The sequence below is a fragment of the Ammospiza nelsoni genome, chromosome 4 (genome assembly GCF_027579445.1).
Source record: "Ammospiza nelsoni isolate bAmmNel1 chromosome 4, bAmmNel1.pri, whole genome shotgun sequence".
Classification (NCBI taxonomy): Eukaryota; Metazoa; Chordata; class Aves; order Passeriformes; family Passerellidae; genus Ammospiza; species Ammospiza nelsoni.
In genome coordinates this window covers 4,086,390-4,099,611 of record NC_080636.1, presented here as the reverse complement: position 1 = coordinate 4,099,611, position 13,222 = coordinate 4,086,390, and the positions used below count along the sequence as shown (strand labels likewise).

Genomic DNA, 13,222 nt, shown 5'->3' with positions numbered 1-13,222 from the left:
AAATGGTGACCCCGATGTGACTGGGGTAAAGGACTCAAATACTAAACTGTATGACCCTGTGGATTTGGGGAAGCAGGACTTGAATACTAAACTATTGGTAAAATATATCAATTGTAGCTATTAATGTTTTCTAACTATGAGTATAAAAGATCTTGAAGATAAGTACTTTGTAAACTGAGGAAGCTGCAAAACTGAGCTAACATTTAGAAATATATATACATGTACTATAATATGTTGTCTGAACATCTGTATAACTATTAGTTCTGAATGAAATATATGCAAGTGTCACAATGTTAATTTATTTGAACATGTCCTTCTAGAAATGCTGCAATTCTGTAATTAAAAGGAAAAGTGAGAATTGTAGGGGCATAGAACATAAGTAAATAAAGGCAGTGTAGAATGTAATCTTACCCCATTAAGGAGTTGCAGCTGAGCCAATTATTAAGGATCAGGAGCAGGCCTGATGTTAACAGGCCACACCTGTAGCCAATCAGAAGAGTGTTATAAAAGAGTGGATTGGTTGGCTGAGGGGAACTGGAGTCAGTTGGCTGCTGTGAGGACAAGGGAGAGTCAGTGCCTGGAGGAGCTGCCCACAAGAAACATCAAGGAGGTACAAAACTCCAGCAATATGGAACCCTTAAAATGTAATGACAATAGAACTTTTGCTCTATAATAACAGCAGGTAAAGCCCTTTTCCCTCCTTCCTTGGTGGTTTATTGCTTAGAAATCTGAGTTTGTATCATGGGCTGCTTCCATTTAAGAATGTGGTGTTGTTGAGGCCAAAGCAGAATCTCGCCCTGCTGTGGAGGGTTAGCAGAAGGGGAGAGGGTTGTGAATCCAAAGGGAAGCTGAGAGCTCAGAAAAGCTCCAATTAAAAAAATTCTGTGTGATTAGGCTTGGGAGTGGGGCCTAAAGGTTTAGTTTGGCTTGTTTCTTCCCCACCTAAGTTGTGAAAGAAGAGAGGAGTCACATTCTTTAAAAAAAATAAATGAGTATGCGAAGAAGTTGTTGTTCAAGTGTGGAGACAGACACTCCTTACACTCCTCCAAACCATCCTGCTCTGTTTATTAGTTTTTTCCTTTCTCCACTTTGTTAAGCAAGGTGATGGGAAGTTCCCACTTGAGTTGTGATTGTTTCAGCCAGATCTGCTGGAGGCTGTGCTGGGCTGTCATTGACTAATGATAAGACCTTTTTATCTGCTGAAAGGCATGTTCTCCATTCCCTTTCCCACTGCACTTTTACTCCTTGTAGTAAGTCTCTGTCCTCTTAGCATTTCTGCTTTATTTCCTTTCCCTGTAGTTGTTATGTGCTGCTGCTTTTTGTCCTTCTGTCTCTATTTGTATTCTTGTCTGAATGGAGGCAGAGAATGAGCAAATGGATTGGGAATTGTGCTGGAAACCAGGCTCCCTTGAGGATCAGAGCTCTTGCAGCTTCACTTTCTGCTGCTCAGGTCAGAGCAGAGGTGCAGCTGCATTGCTCAGCACTGCAGATAAATGTCAGGGAACAGGATCTTGGCTATGGATATATAGGTTTATGTATATAAATATATCAGTGCAGCTCTCTGCCAGCCAGGTCAGCCAGGGCTGGGCTCTCCAGGGCTGTGTGTGTTTGTAGGATTTCTGATTTCTGAGCTGGTTTGTCCTGTGCTCCTGCCTGCCCTGTGCCTGAGCTAATCCAGAGCCAGCTCGTGCATCTCTAAACGCTGTTATTCTCTGTAGGCAGACTCAAGGGTATAACCATTCATGTGTTTAGATTTCCACCTCCCAGTGAAGCAAATGTCTGTGAAATCAGTCAGTTGTTTTTTTTTTTTTTTTTTTTCCTCTCTGTCTGTCTCAAGGGCTTGTGTATCCTGCTGGAAGGAATTCCATATTCCTGGCAGAAGTCTGTCTCTGTGCAGAGAGGTGTTTGTTTTGACGTGGTTCTCAATCTTCAGATGAGAACCAAGGAAGTGCAGGCTGTGTTTTTAACTCATCTTAAACCAGTTTGTGTCTGGAGAGGCTGCCCTGCCCTCCTCCTGTGCTGCTCTTCTCAGGGCTTTGGTTGTTCTCTGTGCTGCTGTGAGCATGGCAGGGTGAATTACTGTCCAGGCAGGTTCTGCTCCTGGTGGAATTCACCAAGGGAGGAGGTTGGAAACCTGCAGGAGGAGCTGAGCTGGGGGATCAGACGGGTTTAAAGCATTTGTGGAATTGCCCCATTGATCTGGACATGGGGAGTGGTGACTGATGGAGAATCAGATGTAATGCAGATTTTCTTCACTCCTCCATGTAAATGCCTTAAGCATTAGGTATTAAATATTGAGTATTATTATTGAGTAAAAAATTAGTCTTTTAACTTTACTATTTGGACAGATTATTACTATTTTGCTAAATTATTTCTATTTAGCCTTTTGACTCCTCTCACCTTACTGCTTCTCAACCTTGCTGGACATCTTTCTTCCACTAATAAATATAATTTTTTGCCTTGCAGTAGCAAGTAGTGTGTTGGAAGTACAGACTTGATCTGCCAGCATTGCCAATTTACTCCTGCCAGCTGATTAATCCTACAGCTTTGCTATGAGTCAGGTGGAAGGGGTTTTTACTTTATTCTGGATGAAATGTTTACCATCTGTCTTTCGTGTCTGCATTGCAGATGTGAGCTGGACTAACAGCTGGAGGTCTGCTCAAGACTGGCAATGTTTATATTTCTAAAAAAATTATCACTTTGCTTCAGCAAACGTTGCTTTTGCCGATGTAGATTTTAAATATTTTTACTCTTAAGTTGGAGCTGCAGTCACTCGTGAGCAGCTTTGACCCTCAGAAATCTCTGTGTGAGTCACAGGGAGAGTGGCTCTGTTGTGGAGGAAAACCAGGGAGTTGTAGAGTGACAGACAAACAATTCCACATGCTGAACATTTTGCGTTCGTAGGATGTTCCAAAAAGTAAAATTATGCTGTGTGAAGAGGCTGGTGGCAAGGGTGGTGTGGGGTTACAATTCTGGGGACTGGTATATAATGGAGAATTCTGCTGCTGGGTCTTGTATTTGCGGGGTTCCCAGATAAGGGCAGGAATGGTGAATCTGACTGTGTGTTCTTAGAAGGGTAATTTATTATTTTATGATACTATGTTACATAAAAGAATGCTATACTAAACTACACTAAAGAATACAGAAAGGATACTTACAGAAGGCTAAAAAGATAATAATGAAAACTTGTGACTCCTTCCAGAGTCCTGACACAGCTTGGCCCTGATTGGTCATTAAATCAAAACAATTCACATGAAACCAATGAAAGTCAGCTGTGGGTAAACAATCTCCAAACACATTCCACATGTGAGCACAACACAGGAGAAGCAAATGAGATAAGAACTGTTTTCATTTTTTCTCTGAGGCTTCTCAGCTTCCCAGGAGAAAAATCCTGGGCAAAGGGATTTTTCCAGAAAATGTGACGGTGACAGATGTGGATTTTGGCTCCGCTTGTTCCACTTGTCCAAGTAAATACTTGTTAGTATTTGCTAAAGTAAATACTGATTTTCTTTACAGATAGGCTTTGGAGACAGACTGGCTAAACAAATGCTCACACTGAACATTACTGAGCTGGATAGCAACATTTCTGTGCTGCTGTATTTAGGAAAAGCTAAAAGCTTAGAACAAGAGAGACATTTTGGCATATGCTCAAGGAAGAAGAAACACAGGCAAAAGAATTCCGAAAATATATTCTTGAAGGAAGTCTGGAGCTAGTTTCAGGATTAAGACTGCAATGTCTGTATACTTCTATGGCAGTAGTATTACAACACTATTAAATTATATTTCCTTTCAGTGGAGTACTTAAAGCTACTTCTGGGGAATATTTGGTCAAATAGTCATAAAATACTCTGAGCATCCTGTCCTTTATCCAACTGAGCAGTCCCTGTTTGCCTGTTTGTTGTAGGAAGTTCAGTGCAGAAATTGCAAGGAAGAAACACTCCATCTATTCTTACATAAACACTTGGGCAGGTAACTTCTCTTTAGTCTTGTCATTTAAAATTGCTGTTGTGACAGCAACTGAAGGATTGTTGAGAAAAATACATTAATTTTACTTTTTTCTTATTTGCTGTTGTGGTGTAGATTTGACTGCAAATGAAAAACTGCCGCAAGTTTTTAATAAGATTTTTTCTTGCGTGTTCCCTTTTTATATTTGAAAGCCGCTGTGGTGGATTTAGTGTTCGCTAATTGTTAGTCTATCTATTTTTTGTTGAGAGGCAGGATTAGGAAAAATAAAGTAGGTTTAACATTTTAAAAGGGTATAAAGAAAAATTTATTAATAATAAGTAAAAGAAAAAGTAATAAAAATTAGAATAGGATCACCCTTTGAGTTCTGAGGGATATTTGTTTTATTTTTTAGTAAAGGTTATATTCTGGCTGTAACAAGTGATCACCCAGGTTATTTTTAGTATCACCTGCATGACTGCCATCCACTGAAGTGAATTTGCTTTTGTAGGCTCCGGACTATGGCACAGCTTTGAATTTGTTTTTGAATTATGACAAGTTTGAGTACTCCTGTTAATAGTTAGTGAGGAGAAGTGTGCTTAGTGAAAAGACTGTGACACATTTGAAAATATCCTAACTCATAATTAATCAATTAGAATAATTGTCTACTTCAAGTTTATTTTTTTAATTCCAGGGACCAACTGGAGTGGCAACCAACTTTATATAAAAAAGGAACAGGATCTGAAAGATAATTGAATATTATCTGTTGGAAAAACAATAGCTCCCCCATCACCCATGTTTACAGCAACTAGAAACTGTCTCACAATTTGCTGTAATCACGCCTGGGTGTTTTCAGCACTGTAAAACATGAAACCTAATGGGCTTCTGTGGAAGACTGGAAACTGAATAATAGTGATTTTAGCACTCACTAGATATTATCTGATAATTCTGTTACCAAATGTTTGCAAGTGAGAAGAGGCTAATGATGGTTTTATATGTGATTTATAAATATATTGATCAGGGAGTTCAGATATGCCTCTCTTTTTGAGCAAGTATTTAAACCCAGTGAGAATCTTCTGCAGAGACTCACCAGCCTGTTTATATTGATTGATAGTGATTCCTCCAGACACTCTCCTGAGTAGAGCAGTAAAATTTATTTTGTATGTACTGGATAATGCTGCTAAATCCTGAGTAAGTGCCTTGCTGAATTCATGAAGTGGATTGTGATTCAAGGAGCAATAGATGAGTTTCTTTTGATTTTGTTCCCTTTATTATGGTGGTGATTAATTCATTTATTTATTTGTAAGTTTTAGTACTGAAATTAGCTTATTGATTAAAAATGCTAAGATAAAATGCCAAAGTTGCCAAGTTAAAAGTACTAAAATTGCTTTCTGAAGAAAACAATTTAAGACTTTTGGGATATTGTATGCAGAGGAGCCTGACTTGAATCTCACATGATATCCAGTATGATATTACTGGTTTGTCTTTACCTGTTAAGAGTTCTCATGGTTTACAGGATTTCTAATTTTTCATTTTAATTTTGAAATAAATATTTAAATCGGAATTATTTGAAGTGAACATTTTTTTTCATTTGATTTTTCTGTCTTCTTGGGTTTGGTGGACAGGTTAATTTACATGTGGCTTTGCTTGTCACCAAATACTTAAATCCCTTTGCAGCTCAGTGAGGTGCACTGGATGTCTCTTACAGCCTGACAGCTGGACTTCTCTGTGTCTGGAATTTCTAAAATGAATTCAACTGTTAAGAAAATTACACGAAAACCTGAAATGGTGAATAAAATGACAGCAATTTGCTGTTGTCTTCATTTTGGGCTTTGTTTAAGCTTTTAAGCCTAAGGTGGTCTGGAGAATCTGTTTTGTCTTTAAATGAGTACTCCTCTTCTTGATGAAGAATTAAGAAATGCTGAATACGGGGGGGAAGTTTGATTCAAAAATCTGAACAGAGTTGTTGAATTTGTTTTATTCCACTTCTGACTCTTCCAGTTCCTTGCCTCTCATGCTGGGGTGGTGCAGGGGAATATGGGGGTTGTAGTAAGTTCATAAAACTTCCTCACTCTTTTCCCCTGCTCCATTTTGGGGTCTCTTTGTGGGATACAGTCCTTCAGGATAAACCTGCTCCTGCTTGTGCCCTCCATGGGATGTGGTCCCTTCAGGACATACCCATCTGCTGTGGTTCTGGAGATACAGGAATAATTTGGAATATAAACCTCTAATAACACCCATAGGATATGGCAGTGATGCTCCTGGGAGTTCTTGGGAGCACAGGAACACCAGCAATACTATGGAGAAGTATTTAATATGTGGCTATGTATATTTATTCTTTAAATAAATGCTCTGCAGTGTGTGGATATTTAAGTAATAATTCTCATGCTGTGTGATTTTATCTGTTCCAGGGAGTATGACTTCTGCAACATCACCTATCATTCTGAAATGGGACCCCAAAAGTTTGGAAATCAGGACTCTCACAGTAGAGAGGCTATTGGAGCCACTTGTTACCCAGGCAAGTGTCTTTGGTTTGTTTTGTTTCTTCCTTCAGCCTGATGCTGTATTTACTCTCTTTACATAATTATCTTAATAGTATTTGATAATAAAAACATGAGTGGTTTTTGTTCGTGATCTCTGTTGGAAAGCTTTGCTCAAACATGTTTAGAGGCTCTTGTTCTAAATAATTTATAGTCTCAAAATGTGAGCAGGAATACAGTAGCAACAGCTATTTGCTTATGTCTGTCTTATAAAGCAATTTAGAAATTTAACAAACAGTCTGAGATAGGGGTCTGACTGAGACATGCTTCTGGCTTGTTATTTCACCATGAAAGACAGCCTCAAAATGAAAACAAACCAAAACCAACCATCCAAATTACAGAAACTATTAAAACTGGTTTTTATGGAGTGTTTGTAGAGGCCTGGTGCCTTTTTGTTTCTGAGTTGCTGTTAATAAGGGAAAGCTGCTTCTTTAATTCCCCCCAAATGATGTCTCTCTATGGTTTCTGCTCTTTCAGTGAGTCACTTTCCACTTTCCAAAGCTGGTTGTTTTTCTTTGTTTTTGAAAAAAAGTTGTTACTTCTCTACAAATTATTCTGGACATGAAAGTTTCTAACTCTAATGACTTTACAGATTCAAGGCAGAGAGTTTGTTCTTTCGTTCCACATGGTGATAACATGGTATTTAACTTCCATTATAAACCCTGATAATTTTGTTCTTGGTATGAAAGACAGACTAAAATTCTGAATTCACTGTGAAACCATGTGAAAATGAGGCAGCCAGTTCTTTGTTATTCTGCTACTGATCAGCATCAGCAACCAAACCCTGTTGTGAAACCCAAGTTGTTGTGTCCTCTGTGAGGAATTTCCTGTTCTCCTTTTGCTTTATTTTCCCCTGCTTTACCCAGAGAAGAGAAAGCATCAGCCTGGGAGTTCCATTGTAGATTCACATTTTCACCAGGGGCTGGGTTAACTTTGGGCTCAGCTACACCTCTGTTTCATAGCACACTTGAGCAAATGCAAATCAAGAAATTACAAGCTGAGCTCCAGGACTTGAATTTCTTCAATGATAAAAACTCATGTTCCCAAGATTGTATTTTGATGAGCAACTATGTGTTTCTATTTTAGCAGTGTGTCAAGGAGACTAGGGAAAATAAAATGCTGTCAAGAGAGGGTAGACAAATGTTAGGCTATTGTTTTATTCAACTTATATGAATATTTCCATTCTGATTTCTTGTTTTCATAGGCTTCTAGATAAAATGAATAAATAAAATAAAAACCTCCTTTTTGAACATGTGATTTGATTTTTTGTATTAGGGAAATAAGTAGATTTGCTTTTTTTCCCTCTACATTGATTCCAGTGGAGTATGTTTGGCTAAAACCTGTTTTATATGAGCCACACAAATGTAATCACGAAAGCTCCAAGTGATGAAAAATGTGTTACCTTCAGATTGCCTTTATCTGTTGCATTTCTAGCTGAGGCTTGTTCAGCTGCTCTTTCTGTTTTTTCTCAGATAAGTTAAGGATCATCCCAGTTTTAAAGGTGCTTTTTTTTTTTTCTTTTTTTTTCCTTTGCCTGAAATAGCATTTGCAGTCTGCTCAGGTCATGAATAATCTCTGGTTTGCCTGTGCCGTGGCAGCCTCCACAAGATGGCACGTGCAAATAGATTGGGATCTCCTTAAAAAGTTTCAAAGCAATTTCCTTCCTGAGAGAGAGAGAGAACATCTAATTTGAAACTTTATCTTGGCAAATAAATAAATAGATAAATGCATAGGTATTTAATCTCATTCAGTTTGAGCTCTGAAGAGCACTTGTGGATTCAAATGAGCTGCTTAACAAGGAGGTCTTGGAGGTGGGAAGTTCTTCCATAAGTCATTGGAACATGTCACTGGATAGAAGAGAGAGGTTTGATGGCCACAAAATGCAGCAGAACTTTCACAAAAGTTCCTGGGCAGCCTTTGGAGGCAGTCCTACTTCCATGGAATAATTCAGCTTGGAAAAGCCCTCCAAGATCATGGAGTCCAACCTGTGCCCTGTCCCCACCTTGTCCCCAGCCCAGAGCACTGAGTGTCACGTCCAGCCATTCCTTGGACACCTCCAGGGATGGGGACTCCAGACCTCCCTGGGCAGTTCCAATGCCTGACCACCCTTTCAGTGAGGAAACTCCTCCTGATTTCCCACCTGGCCAGAACTCCAGGCCATGTCCTCTCATTCTTTTGCTGCTTGTCTGGAGGAAGAGGCCAATCCCCACCTTGGCACAACCTCCTTTCAGGGAGGTGTAGAGGAATTTTGAACAGCAGTTTGGAGCAGATTAAATCTTGAGCCCCCTACAGCCACAGTTTTTCTGATCCTGTGATTTCCAGCACCAGCAGGACAAATTCATGTTTCGTTTTTGCATTTGAATAATCAGAGTACCTTCTTGTTCTCCGTGCTGTGTATGATTTTGGACAATGCTAGAAAAACTGGAAATTGTTGTACACAAGTTTTAGGGCTCCAAAAGTGCTAATTTAGTCCTTTGTATCTGTGAACTTAGACCCTGAACTCAGTGTATGTGTAGGCACATGACTGACAGATTTGCAGATCATGCACATCCACTGGTCTCTGTCAACGTTATATTTTCTGAAAAATCCTCTTTGCCCAGGATTTTCTCCTGGGAAGCTGAGAGGAATAAAAACAATAATTATTTGATTGCTGTTCTGTGTTTGCTGCTTTGGAATGTGGCTTGGACATTGCTTACCAATGGGTGAATGTTTGGTTCCATGTGAATTGTTTTTTCTTAATGGCCAATCAGAGCCAGCTGTGTCAGACTCTGAGTCAGTCATGGGTTTTTATTCTTCATTCTTGTGAAGCCTTCTGATGTCTCCTTTCTCTTCCTTTTAGTATAGTTTAGTATAGCATTCTTTGATATAATATTGATATAATAGTATAATAAATCAGCCTTCTGAGAATATGGAGTCAGATTCTCATCTCTCCCCTCATCCTGGGGACCCTCACAAACACCACAGGTCTCTCCTGATAGTTTGGAGAGTAATGCAGGAATGTGATTTGTGGGTTTGACAAAGAACACCTCAGTGAGTCAGGGTAGGAGAATGGTGCATTAAAAGTGAATTTTAGACAAGCTCATTAGTGTTCCAGATGAGAAAATATGGATAACCTAGGAACTGATTTAGAAGAAATTAGAAGACAAGAAGGTTGTCTGAGCTGCAGGCAAAAAAAAAAAAAAAAAAAAAAAAGAAATGAAAAAATCCATTAACTGATCATGAGAATGCATTAAAAATGACAGAACTGCATTTATCCTAGGAAGCCCTGAACTAGCAAACTAATTAAAAGTTTGTGTGGCTGTCAGAGATGTGAGAGGATTGGAACTGGCTGGGGTACCCCGTTCCCAGTGCTTGTTGTCATGGTGGAAGAGGAGCAGGCAGGGCCTGTCATGTCATTTATTAACTTGCCATTACTGGGATTTTCTAAGAAATATGTGCTGGAAAGAAATCATTAGAATTTCTGTTCTCCTCTGGGTTGAAATTACTAATTGAAATGTGTTTATTTCCTTTGGCTTTAGTGTCACAATTAGCTAAAAGCATAAGGTAGTTGTCTTTATAGCTAGCTTTGTTTTCTGACCTTTTGTTTTACTATGAGTCTAATAATTTTTAATTCCATTACATGTTTATACGGAAATATACAACTAAAATGTATTCTAAAGGGTTGCTGCCTATTACTCTCACCTTCCTGCAGAGTTACCAAGTGGGTTGCAATTTTATTTGTTAGACTGTGGGTGGTTTTCCTAAGAGAAAAGAATTACATTTTTAGGAAGGTTTTAACTGCAGTTATGTGATATTTTATGTGTAGCTGAAAAATAAGATTTTTGGAGGTTATCCATAAGGAGTCAGGGGATTTTTTTTTTTTGTTGCTGTTGATTTTGAGTGGTATTTAAATATGAATATGAATGCAATATATATATGTTAAGAAGAGAAAAGAAATAATTGCCAACTGTAAACCACCAACATCCATGCAATTGTTTGTTGAAAAATACCAAAAAATAATCATGTATGTACAAGCAGATGAAAAGATGAAGGAGCTGTGTCATGTTTTTAAAGATGAGATGATGAGATTTTCTCTGTTGCTAAGATTTAAATTTTCTAATGTCAATCTGTGGTTCTTTTCATTAGTTTTGCCTAGGAATTTTAAATATTCAGCCTATGTGGCTGTTTACAACTGTGCCTTTATTACCAGAACCATGCAGCAGTTGTGCCTTTGAGGATCTTTACATTTTTGGGCTGTTAGTTATTATTCCAGAGTTTTAACAACAGCACAAATAATGGTGAGTGTTCCTGTTGCAGATTGTTTGTGACTGATTCTGTTTTCCTTCAGTGTGACACACTTTGGTCCTTCTAGATTTGCTGGAGAGAGACAGTTCTGATTGCAGTGCATGTTTTGTGGGTTTTTCCCAGTAAATTTAAATGCCAGTTACAGCATCTTAAAGGAAGCAACAGTCTGTCATAAGACAGACTAAAATAAGTGATTAATGATTTTCCATTTTTAAAAATAATAGTATCACTCAGTAACATTAATTGCCTATACCTATGAAATAAGTAAGTCATTGGATTAAATCACAACTAGTTTCATTTTGTGTTGTTTATGTAGGAGATCAAAATAATAATGGCTGATGTTATTATTCATGAACTTAGGACTAATCCAATCTCTTGTACTCTATGTTTGGGAAATAGGTAAATTTCTATATTGCCTAAATATATAAACATAACTCTATTCCCAACAATTCCAATTAATTGGATATTACTTACATTTGGTGAACCTTGGTTTTATTGTATTTGAACCCTAAATCTGGTGTGCTTTTTTCCATGAGAAAGACGTTATTTATTAATCTTGTCAGCTGCATTTGAACAACAGCTTTACTTTTGTAGGGTGAATGTCTTTGCATATTTCAAACAAGTTGGGGAGAAGGTGGGTCATGGAACACTTCATGCCTGATACCTGTTGCACTTGTTTCAGTAATTGCACTGAGTTCTCCAGCAATTTATTTGATAGCTGGATTCAGCTGAAGTTGCCTTCAAGACAGACCTAAGGAAAAGTGAATTATAAAGGGTTATTTTTTCATTATTCATGCTCAATTCAGTTGTATAATAAGGTTAATATTAGGTCAGTATTCTTTTTTTTTTTTTTTTACCTGAACTTGACTGTTCTCCCAGTAGTAGAAATTAATTCTTGTTTAGGCTCTTTCTGTCAGATCAGTCCCAAATCTGTGGTGTTTCAGGAGGTGTGGGAGATTGGACTGTGCATGGATTGGCTGATGGCTGATCCGTGTTGGGGAGACAAAGTCAAATCATACCACAAGAGGAATATGGAACGTTTTTCTCTCTGAAGCTGAATTTCAAACATTTTTATGAAGTTATTATCTTGACTAGGAAGAGAATCCTCCTTTCTTTCTCCAGCATTATAGAAGCATACGATTGTTTAAGTGGAAAAAACCCTCTAAGATAATTGAGTCCAACTGTTCCTCAGCACTGCCAAGGCCACCACTGACCCTGTCCCCAAGTGCCACATCCACACAATTTTAAAATCATGCCAGGGATGGAGACTCCATCACTGCCCTGGGCATCCTGTTCTTGTGCTTGACCAACCTTCCAGTGAAGAAAATTTCCTTGATATCCAATCTAAACCTCCCAGGGCACAACTTGTGCCGTTTGCTCTTGTCCTGAGTCTCTACTATGTATTGCTTGAAATAATTCCTGAGCTGAGAACTGCCAGCTGCCTTTTTACTTCAGGATGTTTTTTTAACCATTAGAGAGGCATCTACTGCACTCTTCACATGCCTGTTTCTTGTTTGCCATTGTTTCAGTAACATTCGTGCCAGCTCTAGTTGGGATCCTCTCAGCGTGGAGTCTTTTTGTGCTGTCTAGGAGAACCTTTAGCTAAATTTTGTCATTTCTATTTTTACTCTCCCGTTCTTGAAAGCTGCAGGGTATTTTTGGTCTGCAGTGTCCTGTAAGATCTGGACCTTGTCAGTCTGTGCCTCTCATTTTACTCGCTGTTCAGAGGTGTTTGTGTTTGTACTTTGGATTTTGTGCATCTTGGCATTTGCAAGGGGGAGAACGAGGACTCAGAGGGATTTAGGTCTCATCCATCACTCCCATGTTCTCCTTTATGGAATGATGGTTCTTAACTCAGAGCAAGGCAATATGATGGCTGCTTTTTCTCTTCTCCTGCTGCACAAGCCAGCGTGGAAAGATGGTGAGAAAATTTGTCACTGGTGTGTCGTAGCTGGAAATGCAGATTGTGCTGGGAGCATCTTGGGTGTGCAATTAGCTGTGACTGAAAAAGCTCATGGCAAGAATGAACCTGCTCTAATTTGTAATTCTTTGTGTGAAATGCTGGATTCTCCATGCATTTGATAACTCCTCAATTTTCTTCATCATTAGGCAATTATTAGCAGCTCGGGGTTATCGGAAAGTGTTTTTGTCTTTATTGTGATACGGACAAAATAATTTTATTTGCAGAATGGTTTGGTTGGAAGGGACATGAAAGATCATCTTGTTCCAACCCCCTGCCATGGGCAGGGACACCTTCCCCTGTCCCAGGTTGCTCTGAGCCCTGTCCAGCCTGGCTGACTCTTCCCTGTAGTTGTAGGGAATAATTAGTGTGAGCAGCTTCATTGCTGGAGCCCAGGGAGGTCCCTGATCCTGTCTCCATCCTCTATCCTGAAATAGCATCTTTGGAACTTGTCTAGACAGCTCTCTAACCCAGTTCTATTCCTGCAGATGGTTTT

At 38.9% G+C, this 13,222-nt stretch overlaps 1 protein-coding gene across 3 annotated transcripts in view; it reads left to right on the top strand.

The window, feature by feature from the left end:
* Positions 1 to 13,222, top strand: part of CTNNA2 (catenin alpha 2) — a 484,474-nt gene that overhangs the window by 52,230 nt on the left and 419,022 nt on the right. For all 3 annotated transcript variants that reach the window (XM_059470196.1, XM_059470201.1, XM_059470200.1), the window contains exon 2: positions 6,354 to 6,460. In XM_059470196.1, the coding sequence (XP_059326179.1) occupies positions 6,359 to 6,460 (102 nt within the window). In that variant the 5' untranslated portion in view covers positions 6,354 to 6,358. The remainder of the gene's footprint in view (positions 1 to 6,353; positions 6,461 to 13,222) is intronic.